The 21,073-nt window shown below is 49.3% G+C and overlaps 1 protein-coding gene across 4 annotated transcripts in view; it reads right to left on the reverse strand.

Moving 5' to 3' along the window:
- The window catches only part of ADCY2 (adenylate cyclase 2), a 483,719-nt gene extending 463,849 nt beyond the window's left edge, over window positions 1-19,870 (reverse strand). For 3 of the 4 annotated variants that reach the window (XR_006279108.1, XM_038390427.2, XM_043508479.1), the window contains exon 1: window positions 19,496-19,852. Coding sequence is in view for 3 of the 4 variants with exons in the window: in XM_038390427.2 (XP_038246355.1) it covers window positions 19,496-19,720 (225 nt within the window). In the remaining variant the exon portion in view is untranslated. Of the gene's footprint in view, window positions 1-19,495 lie in introns of all 4 variants that reach the window. The other variant, XM_043508480.1, reaches the window with a different exon arrangement.
- Window positions 19,871-21,073: the final 1,203 nt, after the last annotated feature.

Raw genomic sequence — 21,073 nt, forward strand, 5'->3', positions numbered from 1 at the left:
TTTTGTTTCTACTTTTCCCTTCTGCTTTTTGAAATGACCCATGCTCCTTGCCCATTAAAGTCAATAGCAAAACTCTGACTTCAGTGGGATGAGAAGTGGGATTGTAATGTGCAGAAACTAACTTTTCCTCCTGTTTTTATTACCTTTTTAAATTAAAAGGTATCTCAAAACATTGTGAATTCAACATTAATAATTAGAACTTAAACTGAACTAATATCAGTAAATTTCAAGTTATGGTTCTTATATCCCAACATAAAACTTTGGCACATTGCACATACACTTTTATGTATATGTTTACCTTTAAGTATCTGAGTAGTGTTTTTGAAGACAGAGAAGACTGCTGATTAAAGTTAAGCATGGGTATACATGTTTACAGCAGTAGGGTCAAATATTAACACAAATGTAATCACACATGCCGTAATCACAATGCCGAAATATTAGATATAGGTAATGTACTACAGTTACAATTGCTTAATTCTATCTCTGAATCTCCTGTGTTTTGTGCATCTGCATTCCTAAACTTAATGATGTATTGTAACAGGGTCAGGCCAGATGGCGACAGGAGAAGGATCCCATTGGGATCTGGGAAGTGGGCGGGCGAAGCCCGTCCACTGCTAAAGGATCCCCCCAGCCTAAAAGGGGGATCCACAGGACCTAGATGCCAAAAAATTCCAGGGGACAACTAATGAAACAGAGATAGGAGTGTGGTCAAAGGGTGAAACAAAGGGAACCGGATGGGGACACCGAGCAGAGAACCCCGGACAGCGCCCACTGCTCCTCAAAGGCGTCAAGGGAGTCAGAGGACACCGCCCAGAGGAACTCTGCCCGGATATGTCAACGGACTGAGGATCGGAAATAGGCCCCATAGTCACAGGAGACTGCATCGGCTAACCTCCTCACTCTGGTTTTATAGACGGCCATTTTAGCTAGGGCCAGGAGGAGGTTGATCAGGAGATCCCATGACTTTCTGGGGCCATGGATAGGGAGTGCATAAATAAGAAGGTGAGGGGAAAAGTGCAGCCAAAAGCATAATAAAATATTGGTGAGGAGCCGGAATAGGGGCTGCAGCCTGGCACACTCCAGGTATGTGTGCGCCACGGTTTCCCTCATGCCGCAAAAGGGGAAGGTGTCTGGGATTAAAGTGAACCGCGCCAAGTACATGCCCGTGCTCATGGCTCCGTGAAGGAGCTGCTAATTGACATCCCCAGCGGGCCTCGGGACTAAGGTGGAATATAGGCTGGCCCACCGGGGCTCCTCACCCTCCAAAGGTGGCAGGAGGTCCCACCATTTTGTATCGGGCCGGAACACGAGGGTGAGGGCGTGAAGGGTGTGGAGCACGAGCATGTATAGATGTTTTCTTGGCGCGGTTTGAAAATAGACCAGCTGCATCTTGTGCAGCCGGCTTCTAGTGAAGGGGTGAAGGGGTCGGTTGGGTCCACGGGGCAGGGGTCCAATTAAAAGGTCCGGCGGGCCTGGGGTAGGCGGGGCGTGCCCTCGTGCAGGGCCTGGTCGAGATAAACCCGAGCAGCAGGCGGCAAAGCGGTCTTCACCTCCTGAAGTATGTGCCGGGGCGTACAAGGTCTGGAGAGCCCCATGCGCTGAGCGAGCGTCAGGGGATCCAGCCAGTCTCCTCGGTCATTGTCCAGGAGGTCTCCGACTCTTGTGACTTCTGCCAGGACCAACCTCTGGCGCACCGACCAGGACTCCGCCACCTGCACATGGAGTTGGGGGTTGTGTAGCAGAGGCTCCACGAGGAGATCTGCCCCCTCGGTGGCCGCCACAGACCTGGTCGTTGAAAACAGTTTCCAGGTTAGGAGGAGGTCCTGGTAGAAGACCGGCAGCCCGGAGAGGTCTCGTGGAAGGCCTCTTGGATGGAGATAAAGGAGCTGCCGGTCGTATTGGAGCTCTCGGAAGCGGTGCAGGAAGGCGTGCACCAGTATGCTCCACACTGCACCTGCACCAGAAAGGAGCCTCTGCAGGGCCTGGAGGCAGAAGACATGGACCTGAGTAAGCGGTCATTTCAGGCCCTGACCTCCCTCCTCCAGGGGTAGATGGAGAACACCTGCAGGGATCCAGTGCAGTCCTGACCAAAAGAACTCCAGAATCGATGTCCGGAGGTTGGCCAGGAAACCCGGGGCCGGGACCAGGGTGTTGAGCCGGTACCAGAGCATGGACAGGACTAGTTGATTAAGCACCAGCGCTCTCCCTCGAAGCGAGAGGCACCGGAGTAGTCCTGTCCATTTCTGGAGCCGCTCTGTCACCCCGCCCTCTAAATTCTGCCAGTTCTCCGGTGGAGAGGGATGCGTGACAAAAAGGTAAACGCCGAGATGCGGTCCCGTGCTCCACCGGATGGCCTGAAGCGCGGGTGGGAGGGAGCTCGCTTGCCGCCTGTCCCCTACCACCAAGCAGAGCTCTTGACCCAGTTGACTCGTGCGGAGGAGGCTGCTGAATTGATGGCTTGGCAAGCCTCCACCCACGCCAAGTCGCCCGGGTCTTGGACCACGAGGAGCACGTCATCAGCATAGGCCGACAGGACCAGCCGCAGCTCCGGCTCTCGCAGCACCAACCCTGTCAACCTCCTTCAGAGGAGACAGAGGAAGGGCTCGATCGCCAGAGCGTACAGCTGGCCTGAGTGGGGGCACCCCTGCCGTACTCCTTGCCCAAAGCTGACCGGTTTGGTCAGGGTCCAGTTGAGCCTGACCAAACACTCTCCGGAGGCGTACAGCTCCCGGAGAAAACCCAAAAACTGGGGTCCGAAGCCAAATGCTTGTAGAGTGCTGAGGAGATACCCGTGATCCACCCTGTCGAAGGCCTTCTCCTGATCTAAGGACAGGAGAGTGAACGACAGACCATCCCTACACCCGATTTCCAAAAGGTCCCAGACCACATATAGGTTGTTGAAGATGCTGCGGCCCGGGACGGTGTAGGTCTGGTCTCGGTGGACCATGTCCGCCAGCACGGACCCTAGCCGCAGCAAGATTGCTTTTGCCACGACTTTGTAGTCCGTGCTGAGGAGCAAGACGGGACACCAATTTCGTAAATCTCAGAGGTCCCGCTTCTTCAGCAATAAGGCCAACACGGCTCGCCTGCACGAAAGAGGGAGGACCCCGCTCTGCAAAGACTCGGCCCAGACGGTGACTAGGTTTGGGCCGAGGATGTCCCAGAACACGTGGTAGAACTCCACTGTCAGCCCATCCATGCCCGGAGATTTATTGGTGGGCATGCGACGGAGGGCTTCCGAGAACTCACCCAGAGTGAGAGGCAGCTCTAGCCGGTCTTGGTCGCCCATGCTGACCATAGGGAGCTCTTCCCAGAGCACTCTGCAAGCATTAGGATCGGTCGGATCCGGGGAGAAAAGGCTTGCGTAGAAGGCTCTCGCCCTCCCGCACATCTCCACTGGATCCGTGAGGGGGGTGCCATCTTCTACCAGAAGGCAGATGACATGTTTCTTAGCCCCCCTCTTTTTATCCAGGGCGTAGAAGAAGCCGGAGCCGCGATCCATTTCCCGAGGGAGATGGATGCGGCATTGAACAAAGGCACCCCGGGCCCGATGGTCCTCGAGGGTCCGGAGCTCCTCCCGCTTCTCCCAGCATGCTCCACAGAGGGGTGGATACTCGGGGCTGGCGGCCAGACGCCTCTCCAGCTCTAAGACCTCCCATTCCAACTGCTCTATCGCTGCATCCCTCCGTCGGCTGGCACCCCGGGTGTAGTCACAGCAGAAGAGCCCGACGCACACTTTCCCTAGGTCCCACCACTGCCGCGCCAAGGGAAAGGCATGCCGCTGCCCTTGCCAGGCCAGCCAGAACTCCCGGAAGGACGCCATGAAGCCGGCATCCTCCAGCAAGCTGTTGTTAAAATGCCAATAGGCCGGCCCCGGCCTTTCCGTGCAGAGGGAGGCTGTCATGGTGGCTAAATGATGGTCAGAAAATGTGGCCAGCTGGATGCTGGAGGAGTGGGCTCGTGAAAGATGAAAGCGTGATAAATAAATGCGGTCGAACCGGGAGCAGCGCGACCGATGGGCCTCCACCCGGACAAAGGTGAACGTGAAAGTGTCATCCGGATGGTGGTTGCGCCAGACATCCACCAGGGAGTGGTGTTCAACTATCTCCTGGAGGACGGCGGCGGCGGCCGGGCTCTGCTCGATCCCCGAGCGGTCCCAGTCCTCGAGGGTGATGTTAAAATCCCCTCCAAGGACCAGGCACTCATGAGCATCCAAGGTGCCGAGGAAGGTGGACGCCTGTTGATAGAATTGCAGCAGCATCCGGCTCGCTGCCGGTCATAGATGTTAACGAGGTTGACTACGAGCCCCTCCATGAGAACCCGGAGGTGCAGCAGGCAGCCCGGCACAGCTTTGGTGACCCCTAGCATCTCAGGCCATGGGTCGGGGGAGAACAGGGTCACCACTCCAGCCGTACAAACTGTGAAATGGCTAAAATAGACCCTGTCCTCCCAATCCAGCTGCCAGCTGTCTTCAGCGGTCAGATCCGTATGGGTCTCCTGCAGGAATACCACAGAGTACCCCCCCCCAAAGGAAGGAGAGTACCTGGGACCTGCCGAGACGCATCCTACAGCCGTGGATGTTCAATGTTGCAATGGTAAGAGGTGCCATGAGGAGGGCTGCGGGGGATCCTCGCCGGCAGGGACACTCGCGGCTCCCAACGGGCCGCGCAGCAGTCTGTGACCTACCCCGTAGGTGAGTAAGGAGTCACGGAAGAGGCGGACCCGCTGGGTTACCCTCCCCCATGAGGGCCCTTGCGGCCCGGAGGATTTGATGAAAATCCTACCATCGCTTGAGAACAGGATGTACTTTGTTGCGGGAGCCACAAACATCTTCTAAAAACTCCCGCAACTCCTCTCACAGCGCATGGGGGGGTGGGGTTACGGTCTCCTCGTTACTCCCCTATGGGGCCCTTGGTACAGCCCCGTGGCCCACCGAGACGGACAGACAGGGTGCAGACCCCCGATGGGGCTCCAGACGGGTTGGCACCACTAGGCTCGCCTGGAACCCTGGGGCGATAGGGGGCGGCGGAGGGAGGATAGCAGCTCCTGGTGGGTCGGGACGGGTAAACACAAAGGCTGCTCCCTGGGGGTCATCGATTGGAAAAGGGAAGGACACAGCCCCAGGGGCGCCAATAACATCTCGGGAGGTGGACTGGACAGGGATAGGGGTAGGGGCAGCGGCAGGGTTAGAGGCGAGATTCTGGGCGGGGAGAAGGCTCTCAGTGATGCCGGGGCAGGCTCTATGGTGGATTTGACAGCCACGGCATCAGGAGGTGGACTCTCTTCTGTAGGGCCCTCTCCTGGGAAGGAGGTCGAATGCTCCTCACCAATGAGGGGTGCCCCTGGTGGCTCAGGTCGTAGCCACGTGGCACTGGCCGTCGCCTTAACAGGCTCGGCGGCTCTCAGCGGGGTGCCATCTGCAGCCGGGTTGATGGAGGAGTCCAGGGGCTCCTCGGAGGTGGGAGCAGAAGCAACGGTTAGGGGGAGGGAACATGGGGAAAGGGGGGCTGGAGTGAAGTCGCCCAGATGGAGGCCCGCTGGCATAGGGTCATCCTCCCGCTGGGTGACCGGGGTCAGACCCAGGGCCTCAATCTCCTCATATATAGACGGGAAATCATTTTCCGCCACCCCGGGATTCTCCCCACCGGCACCTGATGTGACGGTTGCCTCGGGGCACACTGAGGTTTCAGATGGCAACTCGGGGGCCTCGGAGGGGAGGAACTCCCATGGAGGGGAGATACTGCCTTCCAGTGCTGCCACGTCTTCCCCAGCCGGCTCCGGTGGATGGAACACACCCGTGGGTAAAGCGGAAGGCTCGGCAACGGTCCCCCCTTCCTGGTCTTCCGGGGGGCCTCCGCATCAGATGGGAGGAGCGGAGCTCAAGCCTTCCATTTGCCTTGCTTCCCCTGGACTAGAGCCCAGCCCTCCATGGCATCATCCGGGGGCTGGTTAGCAGGGGTCGTGTCAGGAGGCAGAGGCGATGGCTCAGGGACTCGAGGGGATAACGGTGGGGCAGCACAAGGGAGGGAAGATTCCCCTTGGGGCGGGCCCTCTTCCATGCCCAGTGGTGTCCCTGCCACACCCTCCTCCACAGGGCTCGCCAGATTGCAAGAAGCTGGGGCGGGGCTCTCCCGCTCGTCTGGGCATAGTTGGGGAGGTGCCTCTTGGGCCCGAGCGGGAGCAATGGTGGACTCGGAAGGAGGAGAGGTGATTTCAGGCGCCGGGCAGCCAGGGGCACCGGCGATGACGGGACCGGTGCCTTGCCAGGGCTCGGGGGTCCTGGATGCCCCTCCTTGCCGGGCCAAGGGGCAGTCCCTCCGGACATGCCCCATTGACCGGCAGAGGTAGCACCGGGCCTCCCCCGTGGAGTAGTGCACCCGGTAATGGGCCCCCTGGTAGGGGACTAGGAAGGACCCCTCCAGCGCCTCTCCGTCACGTGCCGCTGGCGGCAGTTGAAGCTGCACTTGCCAGCAGAACGAGAGGATGTGACAGAGGACGGGGTCTTTGCAGCCCAACGGGAGAGGGCTGATGACAGAGATGGGTTTCTCCAGGGTAGAGAGGGCAGGTAACAGGGCGGCATTGGGAAGAAAGGGAGGGACGGAGGTCAGGACCAGGCGGACGCCCAGGTCCTCCAGTGGCTCCAAGGGGACGAACACGCCCCCTACTGCCAGGCCCTTCTCCACCGCCTCCTGGGCGGCAGCTTCCGATGCTAAGAAGAAGACAACCTTGCCATACATTTTGGAGGTCGCCGCAATGGCCATGGGCCCCACCACCCTCGCCAATGCCCGCACATAGGTCTCCACATGGGGAGAGGCGGGCACCAGGAGGCAACAGACGCCGTGCTCCTGGTCATGGTGGGAAAGGGGCCCCGGCCGCTATAGATGATAGCGGAGGCGGTGGGTGGGAGAGATGATGTAGCGGCAAGTGGGGGGGCTGCCGCCACCTGGGCGTACGCCCTGGGGGCCGGGGGAGGGACACCCGCAGAGCTGGTGGAGGGAACAGCGGGGAGGGATGCCCCAGCTGGTGGTGGGGCCGCGGTATTGGGGGCAGCCCCTGCCATGGAGGGCCTGGTCTTTTTAGCGGGGCCCTTCCCCTTCTTCTTACCCTGGCCCTTCCTGCCAGCTGGGGGGGCTCCCCCAGATGTGAAGGGGGGGAAGGACGTGGCATCAGCGGAGGTCATCCCGGTGTCCGTCGCTGCTGACGCTCCAGCGGGGATGGTGGCAGATGGTTTGGCAGCAGCAGAGGAGGTAAAGGCTTGGGGGGGGGGTGAAGGAGGGGCAGGCGGGGGAGGGGTAGCTGGGACTGCTGGAGGGGCTCCACCCATCTCATCCCCCGCCATTGTGAGCAGGGAGGGAAGGGGAGATACCAGAAGAAGAAGGGGAAGGGGGAAGCAGGTCAACCACTCCTCCCCGCTAGGCTGCAGGCAGGGGAGGAGGGCGCCAAAAGGGGTGGGCTGGACGGGGGGGTAATCAGGGGTTAGGGGTCAGTCGCCGACACGGCTTGTAATTCCGGCTCCTCTTGCTGCACTAGGGGAGGGGGGGATACAACAACATTGGGGGTGCAGTGAAGAGGGTTGAAACTAAAATGGGGAGTGGCACAAGCGCATGGGATGGGGCATTGGCTGGAGTTAGGGCAGGGAAACCAAGGGGCTAGCTTCAGAGGCTGGGGCGGGGCAAACAAACAAAGGCTGCAGAAGGAAATGGGCGGGGCAGGCAAACAAACTGAAGCTAGTAACAGGGGCTGGGGCATAAGGGGGGGCAAAATCTGCAAAGGGCAAATGGGGCAGGTTGCAAGGGCAAAGCTGTGAGGTAGGCAGTCCTGTGAGGGGAGAACGTGCGCCCACGTGCGCTTGCACAATGTCAATTTGGGCTGGCTGCTGCTTCTGGCCCAAAGGGTGGAAATAGGGTGTGGTAAGCCAAGCAAGCAGCTGAGTTCAGAGGCAGGAGCTAAGGCAGATGGTATACAGCCAGTGGGGTGGTGGAGGGGGCAGCGGTGATGGTAGTAGTGGTGAGGGTTGGGGGGGGACACACATGGATTGGGGGGCAGCTCCACACCACACCCCATGTCTTTACAAACACAGTCAGGACCCCCACCACAAAAGTACAGTTCGAAAGTTACTCAGTCTTAAGGCCCCCTCCATGGTGGTCTGCAAAGTCTCTAGGTGCTCCCTCACTAGTAGATGGTCCTCTTCTTCTCCTCCTCAGGGTTTCAGCAGCTCCAGGCAGCAAGCTCCGCAGCAGCAGCTCCAGGAACGTCAGGTGATGGTCCAGGCAGGCAGAAAGGACCCTTCTCAGGTGGTGGTGGTGGTGGTCTCCACAGCAGCAACAGCTGGGGCTGGGGTCCCTCACACCCCTCTCCTGAGGAGTGGGCCAGCATCCCCCCCCACAAGGGGCTGCAGTTGGAGCAGTAGCAGCAAGGGTGGGGGGTCCAGCAGCTGGCTAGCAACCAGGTAGTAGAGAAGGGGAGTGGGTGTTGTCTGGCCTAGCCAGGGGAGCAGCTGGAGCAGCAGTAGGAGGAAGAGCCCAGGGCCTAGCAGCAGGAGCAGCCCTCTCCCTCCTTCTCCCTCCAGGCCAGAGGGCTACTGGAGTGTAATCAAAGAGAGAGCTATGGGTCCCCAATTAACCAGGTCCCTTTTCCCTGGGTAAGGGAACAGAGAAGGTTCCAGAATAATCAGGAACCTTCTGGAGACAATTAAGACAGACAGGCTGATTAGAACACCTGCAGCCATTCAAGAAGCTGCTAGAATCAATTAAGGCAGGCTAATCAGGGCACCTGGGTTTAAAAAGGAGCTCGCTTCAGTTTGTGGTATGTGTGTGAAAAAGAAAAAGAAAAAGAAAAAGAAAAAGAAGCTGGGACCAAGAGGCATTAGGAGCCGAGAGTGAGAACGCATACTGTTGGAGAACTAAGGAGTACAAGTATTATCAGACACCAGGAGGAAGGTCCTCTGGTGAGGATAAAGAAGGTGTTGGGAGGAGGCCATGGGGAAGTACCCCAGGGAGTTGTAGCTGTCCCACAGCTGTTCCAGGAAGCACTCTAGACAGCTGCATTCCACAGGGCCCTGGGCTGGAACCCGGAGTCTTATTGGGATCCGGGAAGTGGGCGGGCGAAGCCCGTCCACTGCTAAAGGATCCCCCCCAGCCTAAAAGGGGGATCCACAGAACCTAGATACCCAAAAAATTCCGGGGGACAACTAATAAAATAACAGGGACAGGAGTGCGGTCAAAGGGCCAAAAGAAGGGAACCAGATGGGGACACCGAGCAGAGAACCCCGGACAGCGCCCACTGCTCCTCAAAGGCGTTAAGGGAGTCAGAGGACGCCGCCCAGAGGAACTCTGCCCGGATACGTGAACGGACCGAGGATCGGAAATAGGCCCTTCAGTCACAGGAGACTCCATCGGCCAACCTCCTCACTCTGGTTTTGTAGATGGCCATTTTAGCTAGGGCCAGGAGGAGGTTGACCAGGAGATCCCGCGACTTTGTGGGGCCATGGATAGGGAGTGCATAAATGAGAAGGTGAGGGGAGAAGTGCAGCCAAAAGCGTAATAAGATATTGGTGAGGAGCCGGAATAGGGGCTGCAGCCTGGCACACTCCAGGTAGACATGTGCCAGGGTATCCCTCACGCCACAAAAGGGGCAGGTGTCTGGGATTGAAGTGAACCGTGCCAAGTACACGCCCGTGCTCATGGCTCCGTGAAGGAGCCGCCAACTGACATCCCCGGCGGGCCTTGGGACTAAGGTGGAATATAGGCTGGCCCACCGGGGCTCGTCACCCTCCAAAGGTGGCAGGAGGTCCCACCATTTTGTATCGGGGCGGGACACGAGGGTGCGGGCGTGAAGGGTGTGGAGCACGAGCGTGTAGAGATGTTTTCTTGGCGCAGTTTGAAAGCAGACCGGCTGCATCTTGTGCAGCCGGCTTCTAGTGAAGGGGTGAAGGGGTCAGTTGGGTCCACGGGGCAGGGGTCCAATTAAAAGGTCCGGCGGGGCCTGGGGTAGCGGGTGGGCGGGGCGTGCCCTCGTGCAGGACCCGGTCGAGATAAACCCGAGCAGCGGGCGGCAAAGTGGCCTTCACCTCCTGAAGTATGCGCCGGGGAGTACAAGGTCTGGAAAGCCCCATGCGCTGAGCGAAGGTTAGGGGATCCAGCCAGTGGAACCCGGAGTAGAGGGCAGGCCCAGGTTCCCCCCAAACCCTCAGCTCCTGGTCAGACACAGGAGAAGTTGACCTGGACTGTGGGTTCACGAAAACGGCTAAACTAGGGGGGAGGGATAGCTCAGTGGTTTGAGCATTGGCTTGCTAAACCCAGGGTTGTGAGTTCAATCCTTGAGGGGGCCATTTAGGGATTTGGGGCAAAAATTGGGGATTGGTCCTGCTTTGAGCAGGGGGTTGGACTAGATGATCTCCTGAGGTCCCTTCCAACCCTGATATTCTGTGATTCTGTGAAGTGCTGCCGTGAATCTCCGAGGCGAGCAAATCCACCACTAAGCACAAGACCCACCAAGGTAGAGGAGGAACTTTGTCACAACACTATACCTCACTGCATTTATTTTACGGTCTTAACCAAAAGGAAGGTTAGACAACGCCATACAAAAAGGAATTTCATCTGAGTTTTTTCACTTCTGCACTTCTACTCTGGGATTGCATGGATCTGAGCCCAGAACACTGTTATATTCTAAAGGGTCTAGTTTCCCTAGATTACTACATGTTGACGTTAAGTTGCATGTTTTGTGCCTCATAGACTGTGATCAGAGTAGCAGCCGTGTTAGTCTGTATTCGCAAAAAGAAAAGGAGTACTTGTGGCACCTTAGAGACTAACAAATTTATTAGAGCATAAGCTTTCGTGAGCTACAGCTCACTTCATCGGATGCATCCGATGAAGTGAGCTGTAGCTCACGAAAGCTTATGCTCTAATAAATTTGTTAGTCTCTAAGGTGCCACAAGTACTCCTTTTCTTTTTGCGATAGACTGTGATGTTGCTAACATTAAAGATGAACAGACTGCTATTGAATGAAACTAACATTGAAGGGAAACAATGAATTAAAAGATTGACAGGTTTCAGCGTAGCAGTTGTTAGTTAGAGTTGTTAGTCTCTAAGGTGCCACAAGTACTCCTTTTCTTTAAAAGATTGAGGCTACAGTTCAATGATAAGAACTGAAAATACCTGTTTTCATTATTTCAGTATACTCAATCATTTGTTTATAGATTATTGGCAAACCAGGCACCCTTAGCAATTCAAAATCCCACCCATTCTCCTCTTTTCAACAGCCAATGAAAATTGATTCAATGCACTAACTATGCCCCTAGATAGACTGTGTCCAAATAGGGAGAACAAGAAGCCTTAGAACATAATGGGACAGATTCTCAGATTATGTAAATGAAAACATAATTGATTCAAAGAAGCTACACCAATTTACACCACCTTAGGATCTGGCTCATGTTTTTAATATCCAAAACCTTTCAAATATGCTTGTGTAAGTATATGTCAGAGTCAAAGAAGTTCAAAACAATGAAACAGCATAGAAAACACACACACACACACACACACACACACACACACAAAAATCATTGGGTTGGGATTTTTTTCTAAAGAAACCCCTTAGGTATTTCACAACTCTGCATGTAGAAATAAATGTTAATGTAGTGTCAGCCAGGGTGGAGGATTTGGCCCATAATTTTACTTTGGAACCAGTTTTTAACCATAACATTTTCTTATCGCTTCACTGGAATTACGGATGATCAGTGACATAAATTCAAAAAAGAAAAGGAGTACTTGTGGCACCTTAGAGACTAACAAATTTATTTGAGCATAAGCTTTCGTGAGCTACAGCTCTCATAAAAGTTTATACTCAAATAAATTTGCAAGTCTCTAAGGTGCTACAAGTACTCCTTTTCTTTTTTGCGAATACAGACTAACACGGCTGCTACTCTGAAACCTGTTATTATAAATTCAAAGGTTGAACATTTAAAACTGGCACAACACAGATTAAAAAGTTACAAACATTAACATGATCAGTAAGCTGAAATCAGCAGACAAATGCAAAGAGATGAAACCTTGAAAACCTAAACATCACATTTCTTTAGAAAAGGGCAAAGGAAAATATTTTTGTCTTTTCTATCATTGGTCTCAGATTAAAGTACACTGAAGGTAATGGAATTAAACTGACAGCATGGTGCCTTCCAACATAATGGCTTAGCCTACAGTATATGGTTCTTCTTTGATCAGCTCTTTATCTTTCTAAACGTTTTCTCCCTTGCTGTCTTTTAATTACTGAACAAATAAAATGTCTACCACTGTTCTGGACAGAATTCTAAGCTTTTATGCAATATGCCTGTTATCTCAGGTGGAAACTGAAGAATCACTCTCTGGGGTCCTTTCAAGAAGCTACAGCTTTTGTCATCCTTTACACAATTATTTCTTTGTCTAATAAATGGCATGACCTCAGGTTACATTTTAAACAACAGAACTACTGTACAACACTGAACTCTTTTATGATAAATCATACATTTTAACAAAGTGTCTCTATAAAATAATGGAAGCTTAATATTTTCAATTTTAGCAAATGTTTCCATGGGCTACTTTAATCCTTTGGCACTTTATGATTTATTCTGTACTGCTAATGTAATTTGCCTCCAGTCTATGTGTAGCATATTACTGCTGGGGTCTGAATCGTTTTATCAATCTTGTGCACACTCAAGCTGAACTAACTTGAATATCTTACTATGTCCGTAGCTGAATATTATGAAAAGTTTTCTAACTTTAAATGTAAAAGCAACAGGAGAATTTTGAAATGCTTCTTCAAACAAAATAGCAAAGTACATTAGTCTTCACATACATACTGTTAAAGTGTGGCTCTATTCTGAAAAGCAACTGTATCAAAAATAGATTTCAGAGTAGCAGCCGTGTTAGTCTGTATTTGCAAAAAGAAACGGAGTACTTGTGGCACCTTAGAGACTAACAAATTTATTTGAGCATAAGCTTTCGTGAGCTACAGCTCACTTCGTCGGAAAATTTTCCACTGAATGCATCCAATGAAATGAGCTGTAGCTCACGAAAGCTTATGCTCAAATAAATTTGTTAGTCTCTAAAGTGCCACAAGTACTCCTTTTCTTCTTGTAACAAAAATAGTACTTTAGGGCTCAAGGATTATCATCCCTCAATGATTCAATTATTCTTGTATCAAATGTGACCATTTAAAAAAGGTACTTTTTTCTAACTTCCAGCCAAGCAAATTTAGCTTGGAATCTGGAAGCCAAATTGGGTTATTATTTCCCACCATGTATCATCATCATCACCAGTCATAAAAGGGTCTTCAGGACAAATTAGTCCCTCATTGGGACTTTTGCCACCCATGGAATGACAAAGGTGTAAATTATTTGGAATCTCGTAAACAACTACATTCATGATGCACAAATTGGAACAGAACATTAAGCTCACTGAATCTTAGCACTCTTGGCTATGCAGAGTTGAGAGTAGTGAAAGCAGAAAAATATATTTTTGTCACTAAAGTGAGCTCATATAACTCTGGATACTCAGAGGAAACAGATCTACTGAATAAGATGCCCTTTCCCATATTCACTTTTCAGCATGTGATAAATTATTATTTAATATTGGATAAATTCCAAAGACAGAAGGTTTTCCAGAAAATACATGACTGCATTAAAATACCCCTATTTTTAAAATTACATAATCATTTTCATAGCATTTTGTTTTCCATCTAAAGAACAGGTCAAATTCAGCTCCAGTGCAACTCCTTTGGATTCAACAGAGACAATAGTTTTGATGCTGGAGGAATGTGGTTTGACCCTATGTTATACAAGACTCAGGGTGATTTTTGTAAACTATTTTTATGCCTGACTCTATCACAGATATACCACTATACAGCAGAAGTAACCCCCAGGAGTCAATGTAGGTACACCACCATTAAAATGGTGTAAGAGATCTGAAACACACCCTATGTGCTGGTGTAAGTGATCCATGCTTAATGACAGCTTTGGCAATCCCCAGACACCCAGCCTGAGCTGTTCTGACTCCAGTTATAAATCCATTCTTCCTGCTTTTTCTTTTTTCATTCTATAAATATCACGTTTTTGGCAGCTTGCAGTATCTGGAATTCTTTGATTTGCATCACTTGACTTTGTTAATGGTATATAAAAAATAAAATCTGTCAGTGCATATTAATTCATCTTTTTTGTTCCGAGGGACTGGATAGGGTTTGGGGGATTGGAAATTGAATGCAAAGTCTTTCACTAATATGGCACCATTTGAAATCCAGCCCAACAGGGCAATAACCAACAGTAGCTTCCATCTGAGAATGTTTAATTGCCTATGGGAAATGAGTTAGTGGTCTCAGTCCAACTCCTAGTAGACTGGTGTCCACATCAGAAAAGCTACCTTTACAATTGCTGCTAGGTGGCACTCACAGAAGAGAGGCCAGGGACTATATGGGCAGAAACAATTAACTATATTTCACCCCGTGACATTTTTTCCTCTAAAAAAGAGGTTAAGGCACATTAGCACAGATGTGCATGAAAACAAGTACTGTACCTATCCTTTGGTTAAATAAGATTTTCAAATAAGTTCATCTGATGTTTAATGTATTTGAAATACCAATACTCAGGTACATGTAAATACATTTTTGAATTATACTTACTGAAGTATATTGTTTCCATTTTAAGTGTTTTATACAATAACAAATTTAATGCAAAAAAGCTACATTAATGCAACATTCTTATGCAGTTAAAATATCAATGATAGTCACAAGAGTTAAAGGTTTCAGAGTAGCAGTTATGGTTTTCAGAGCAACAGCATTATACACATCAAAGGTCAAATATGTGCTTTTTTATATCCTTGCAGCCCAACTGAAGTCAGGACCACTGAAGTGATGAATATCCAAGTCTTGAACCATTAAATAATGTAATGATAACTCTGCACTTTGACTCCCACTTTCAAATCAGCTACTAAAAGGTAGTTTTCTCCTATAATTTTGTTCCTGATATAGAACCAAATGCAGTTCCTAATCAAGCAAAGTTCTTGCTGACTTCAGGAACTATTTGACTTGTTAAGGATCACAAAATTTGAGACAGAGTACATAACAAATTTAATATGAGGGAGAGGAAAATGGTGCTTATTTTTTTAATTATTTTTAATGAGAAGGGTAATAGACCCATACTATTGCTGGATAATTATTTTAAAACTTTACATATTTCAAGAATTGTTCCAGAAACTTGAAGTCAGTGTAACTAAATAACATTCAAATTATTTAACACAGAACAGTGACTACTGAATAGTGTTTCAAATGTGTCATGAGAAACTACAAATTCAAATGAAAAGTTATAGAATACAGTTATTCTTATCACAGAAAAGATTCTTAAAGTTCATCCCCTAAAGACACATTCTGCCCTCTTTTATGCCTGTGAATCAAACTGATTTCAAATCAAAGGGATTTTTACTTCATTAAAGACTGTAGGATCAGACCCAGATTCTGCCTCTATAATAATGAAGCACCAGCATATGATTTTTTCCCCTTATTTAAAGAAAAACTAAGCCAAATGCTGGTAGCTGGAATATGAGCAAAATTAAGCCACACAACTATGCATAGTGCACATGATACTCTCCTATTTAAAATAGATGTGACCAATCTAACAGGTCAGTGGATTTCACTGTTACTTCACATGGTTACTTCTACCATGTCACATGTTATTTCTACCATATTGTGGCTAATAAAGCTGCTATCCAAATATATATGCTCTTTAAATAGTAACTTTAAGGTTAAACATTTACATATATGTAGCATCTCACTTCCAAAAGTGACCCCCAGAAAATTTTCATTTAGTTATATAAGGAACAGAATGTCACAATTGTAGATATTTCAGACACACTCCTTCACAATTTTACATTTCAATGACCTTCCGACCCAAAATTAACCAATTCTTTTTTATTCCTACAAATTGGGATTATAACATATATATGGACAGAATTATTCAGTGTATTGCTGGCAATAGAAAGTAGTTTTTTATACTAAAAAGGAGGGGGGGGAATGGGTTTCTCCTGCTCCTTATATATGGAACATGGAATCAACAAGAAAGTAAGTAGCTACTGAAAATAAAACTGACATCTGGCACTGCTTTCTTAGTACTGAAAGGCTCTTAGGGATCTGGGAATAAGGAATCTCTCCAACTTTTCAAGCAGCTGCCAAAGATGGAAGCCTGGCCGGTTTCCCCAGTGTTTGATTTATTATATATTTTATGTCAGGTGCAGAGAAGCAAAAGGAGCTACGTGATAGAAGGACATTTAAAAGGCTGACACAGAGCAGGAAAGAAAATGTACAGTATCATTTAGAGCTTCTAGCTTTGACTGTTCATCTACCACTATCCCAGGAATTGTATATTTAATATGTAAGAGGTTCTAAACTTTAGTTTCAAAGGTTAAAAACACATTATTCTTATGATACAGAACACAATCTCCAAAGAAACCATTAAAATAAAAATCTGTTACTGCATAGTTAACAGAATTAGATTTCAAATGGCAATTTGAAATTCAAACCACCTTCTTTAATATAATTCTGGAAAAGCTTCTATGAATTTTTCATCTTATAACTGGTATTGTGACAGGTCAAAATAAATGACTAAGTGCAACATTTCCCTGTAAGGCTAGCCATATTTTGGAAATAGTTGAGAATGTATTATCAAAAAAGAACGATGAAGTCTGAGACATACATGAAATATATCAGCAATCAATTAGGCATGGCAATCTATTTTAACAAACAAATACAAATACTAAATAAAAGTAAAAAAGGTAGTCATCTTATGACTCTCAGGCTGAAATTTTCTTAGGGAAAGCCTGAAATATAAATATTTAATAATTTGTGTTCTTCCCTTTACCTAACAGATGACTGATTCTAGAGTTCATTTCTCAAATTGGAAGTAAAAATAAGAAAATTAATCAAATATGTTGTGAAATGTCAAACTGGAATTGGTTTTCACAATGCATTTAAGATTATTTTGTAAGAATTTTAACTGCATAATAAGAAACCCTTATGTGTGGGTGTGACTGTTAAAGATTTTCCTTAATTTCAAAACATGATACATAACTGTTTAGAAATAGTATTGCCTTGGACTGAAAGATGACTTCATTTCTACTCTTTTACTGTCTGACCTAAATTAAATATTGTACACAAAACCACCACATACTGTACATGCAAAATAAAGTCAGGGCTGGTAGTATTCCAGAATGGCTTTTCCAGATCAGATATGAATAACTTTATATATAATTGCCCAGACCATTCATCTTGCTATCTGCAAAAAATGATTATGGTCCTAAAGCTAGGGAAGGAGGATGTAAATTCTAAATCAGATATAAGAGAAACAGATTTAAACCTTCAAAAAATTCTTTGGCTGTGAATAAATCAAGCCAAGATTATTCTAAGAAGACATTTTTAGGTGGAAATCTAGGCAACGATCCAAAGAATTTTGTCCAATATCCAGTGGCTACAGTTTCCAATGGCAAACTTTCACTCCATCTTGAAAATGAAATCACTTCCATCTCACAACTGAAAACTTCAAAAAAGAATCCTTTCTCTATCCTCACTCACTCTTCATTGTCAACCTCCGGAAAATGAAACATTGGAACAAAATTCTAAAAACAGTTTTTTTTCTCTGTGATTTGTCTGGAATTCCAACGACAGCCTGAACTATAAAATTCAGAGTGTTTCTGAGGTTGTAACTCGTGGCAAGACTTTGCCAACTCATACAGCTCTGTTTCCATAACTCTCAATAGTCTTTCAGTTTAGACCTGCTGTTACACCGCTATTGTAAAGATTTGCTTCAGAAATTGAGTTATGAAATGGAGCATGTACAGCCTGTTATAACAGCCTGTTGTAACAGTGAATCAGAGAAATGAATGCTGGTTATTATTTAAAAAAAAATTTGTAGTGATAATGACTGTGAGGTCCTGGTGGTACTGCCTTAACCAAAGCAACCAACAGGCAGGTACTCTGCACTCTTAGCTATGCAAGCACATCTCAGTGTTGGAATCCAACAGAGACACCTGCTTCTCCAGTCCTGGGTCTCTTGAGCACTGATTGGTAAGCACATTTAACTGTGCAAAAATGTCTTTAACAAACTAGAATGAGATCATCAATTTAATCTGTGGTTTGAACACAGGGTTCCTGAAATGAAACACTAGTGCGCTAGCCTGCTGGACCACTAGCCACTTCTGCTGCTATTAGTTTTATGTTCCTATTCTTTTGTACCTATCCTCCATTTGACAGCTTGGGAACCTGACCTTAAAATAAACAACAAACACCAGACTGCATTGTGCTTCTTTACCTAGTCTGAGCCCCCCAAAAACACTTTGCACCAGTTGTCAAGAGAGAAATCTTCAGATGCCAAGAATGCTGGTGTTTGCACCTAGTAGGTAAGGAAAAAAGTGCCCACTGGGTTCACCAATTGTTTAAATATGCAATATCCTTCTTGAGCTTGTAATAGAGGAGATACAAGTATGTTCAACTTAATTCTCTCTTGGAGGCTAACTACAGCCAATACATTTCAATAGACCATTCAGACAAAACATACAAACTGAAAAGCAGAAATTCCCATTCTTTTATTTAAAATCTGAAAGCACTGTTGCTTAGTATACATTGTGACAACCTGAACATTAAATGTGGAAAGACGCCATAAGGAATAGGAATTTTACTGCCCTCTACAGCTTTTCCTTTCTCTTCAATTCAAGGGCACAAATCCACCGATTTTTGAGTGAAATCATCAACTGGTAAGATTGAGATCTGCTGTTGTGACATTTTATTTCCCAGCTTCTGGAACCTCTGCAGTTAGCATACAGGAAGGGTAACCAGCACAAGAAACTTTCATTCTCTTAAAAAATAAAGGCTTCACTCTGCAGCAGAACCTCTGTCTAGAAACTGGGTCAGTCTCTGAAAACGCTGTGACTACAAAGAGAAGGAAAAAGCTCCACTGCCTGTCTTCAATGCCATAAAATGGGTTGTTTTAAAATGCTGCTGGGGACTAAAGGTTTTTGCAGATTTAAATCCTGCCCCTAAAAGAAGATCAGTACGGCTAATTAGCCAGTGGGAAGGAAGCAGAGCCAACGAATTAAGCGAATTAAACTCGATGTTTTGTCGAAGCAGCTTTAGATCCATTAAACAGGAGCCCAAACTTCTGACTGCCGCTGCTCGAACTCGTTTTAAGACTACAACAAGAAGCAGCGAAGTTTGCGGCGGGGGAAGGGCTGTGGGGAGCCAAAGGAGCCCCGGACCCCTGCCCACCGAACTGCTGGACCACGACACCCCTGGACAACGCAACTTTCTTTAGCACCGCATCTGCCTCCTTCGCTGCACCGCCTGCCTGCTGCGCAGAGCGGAACGCGGCCACCAAGTTAGATAACAAGGACCCGCAGGGCGGCAGGGCAATGGGAGCGGAGGGGGCTCGCAGGGCAGCGGTGGGGAAGGGGAAGCAGAAGGGCAGGAGCGGGAGCCGGTCGCTTACCAGCCCCGAAGCGAAGAAGACGGCGAGCAGCGCCAGGCAGGCGCCCATCACGATGAGCAGCAGGAAGACGAGGAGCGGGTGCTGCTGGCTCATGCAGTAGTAGGACTCGTAGAGCCAGTCCCGGGAGCGGGGCTGCTCGCCGCTCACCCCGCAGCCCCCGTCGGCCGCCTGCTCTGCCCGCTCCAGCAAATAGCGGCGCCGCCTCATCATCGCTTCTTGCCACATCCGGTGCCCCGCGCTGGTGGCCGGCGCGGCCGCTCAGCCCGGCCGAAGCAGGTTCCCCTCAGCGCCGCTGCGGCGGGCGGGCGGGCTCGGGAGCGGGACGCAGCCTTGCGCTGGCCACCGAGAGGAGCAGCATGGTGCGCCGGCCGCCGCTTGGCTCGCAGCTCGGTGCGGCGCAGCAGCAGCAGCAGCAGCAGCAGGCACCACCCCCGGCGCACATGGCCTGCCCGGCTCCGCCTGAGCACGGTGGCGGAGCAGCTCCTCCTCGCGGAGGGGCGGTGCCCGCAGCAAGCGTCGTGGGGAGCCCCGAGGGTGGCAGTGCGCTCCCGCCCCGCTCCCAGCAGCCCCGGCACAGCCAGGGGCCGCTCCTCTCCCGCCGCCCCAGCTCCAGGGCAGGGTTCCTCGCCTTCGGGCGGCGGGCTCCGCAAAGGACTAGCGCATCTGCTCTCCCGCAGCGGCTTCGCCTCCCTCCCAGCACGTTCGCCCTTCGCTGTCTGCCTGGGGGGAGCGGGAGGCTGAGTCTCGCTTGAGCTGCCCTCCCCGCCCCTCTCTGCCGAGATTGCTAGCCCGCAGTGCAAGGGGCAGCGCGGAGAGAGGAGGCCGGGGACAGCTAAAACAGCGGCTCAGGCCAGGGTTCTGTGTAGAGAGAGTTGGCGAGCGTGTGAATGAGTTCAGGCTCCCCCCTCAGCAGTGGAGATTGTGCGTCCCCGAGGGTATCTAATTAGCAGCCTTGGGAGAGAAGGCAGAACAGATTCACTTCAGTCAGCCTCGTGTTTGAATTTGTCCTTCCCATCGGCTATAACTGAGAGAGCTGCGGGGAGGAGAGAAGAGGAGAGGAGAGGCTGAAGGCGAAAGAGACAAAGCAAGACACTGAGAGCCGTGTCACAGTGTTGGGCAAAGTGCAGCGTTGATCAGCAAAATGCCCGCTCCCCCCCAGTGTCTCCACTCTTGCAAGAAGGGAAGGAGAGTTATGTCTTCTGGACTCTTCACGTTGTGACACTTGTAACAAGAAAATTTTAAATTGACTAACTGCTGGACGCACTGCAAAATCTCTCAGGCTCGCTCAGCACGAGAGGGAGATATTTTTAAAATTGCCTTAAAATGATTCCTAAATAGGGGGGAGGGCAGATTTGTTTCACTGAGTTGCTTTTCTGAAGATTGACTCGTCTCTTTTAAATCATGCCTTCATTTTTATCACAATAAGAATTTAATTAGGGCAATGAAGTCACTGACATTTTATCTTTGTAATTTGACCGTCTTTCTTTTGTTGGAAGTCTTGGCTTATCCTAACAAAATAAGAAATTGAATCATAATAATTTCAAAAAGAAAAGGAGTACTTGTGGCACCTTAGAGACT

The sequence above is a fragment of the Dermochelys coriacea genome, chromosome 2 (genome assembly GCF_009764565.3).
Source record: "Dermochelys coriacea isolate rDerCor1 chromosome 2, rDerCor1.pri.v4, whole genome shotgun sequence".
NCBI lineage: Eukaryota > Metazoa > Chordata > Testudines > Dermochelyidae > Dermochelys > Dermochelys coriacea.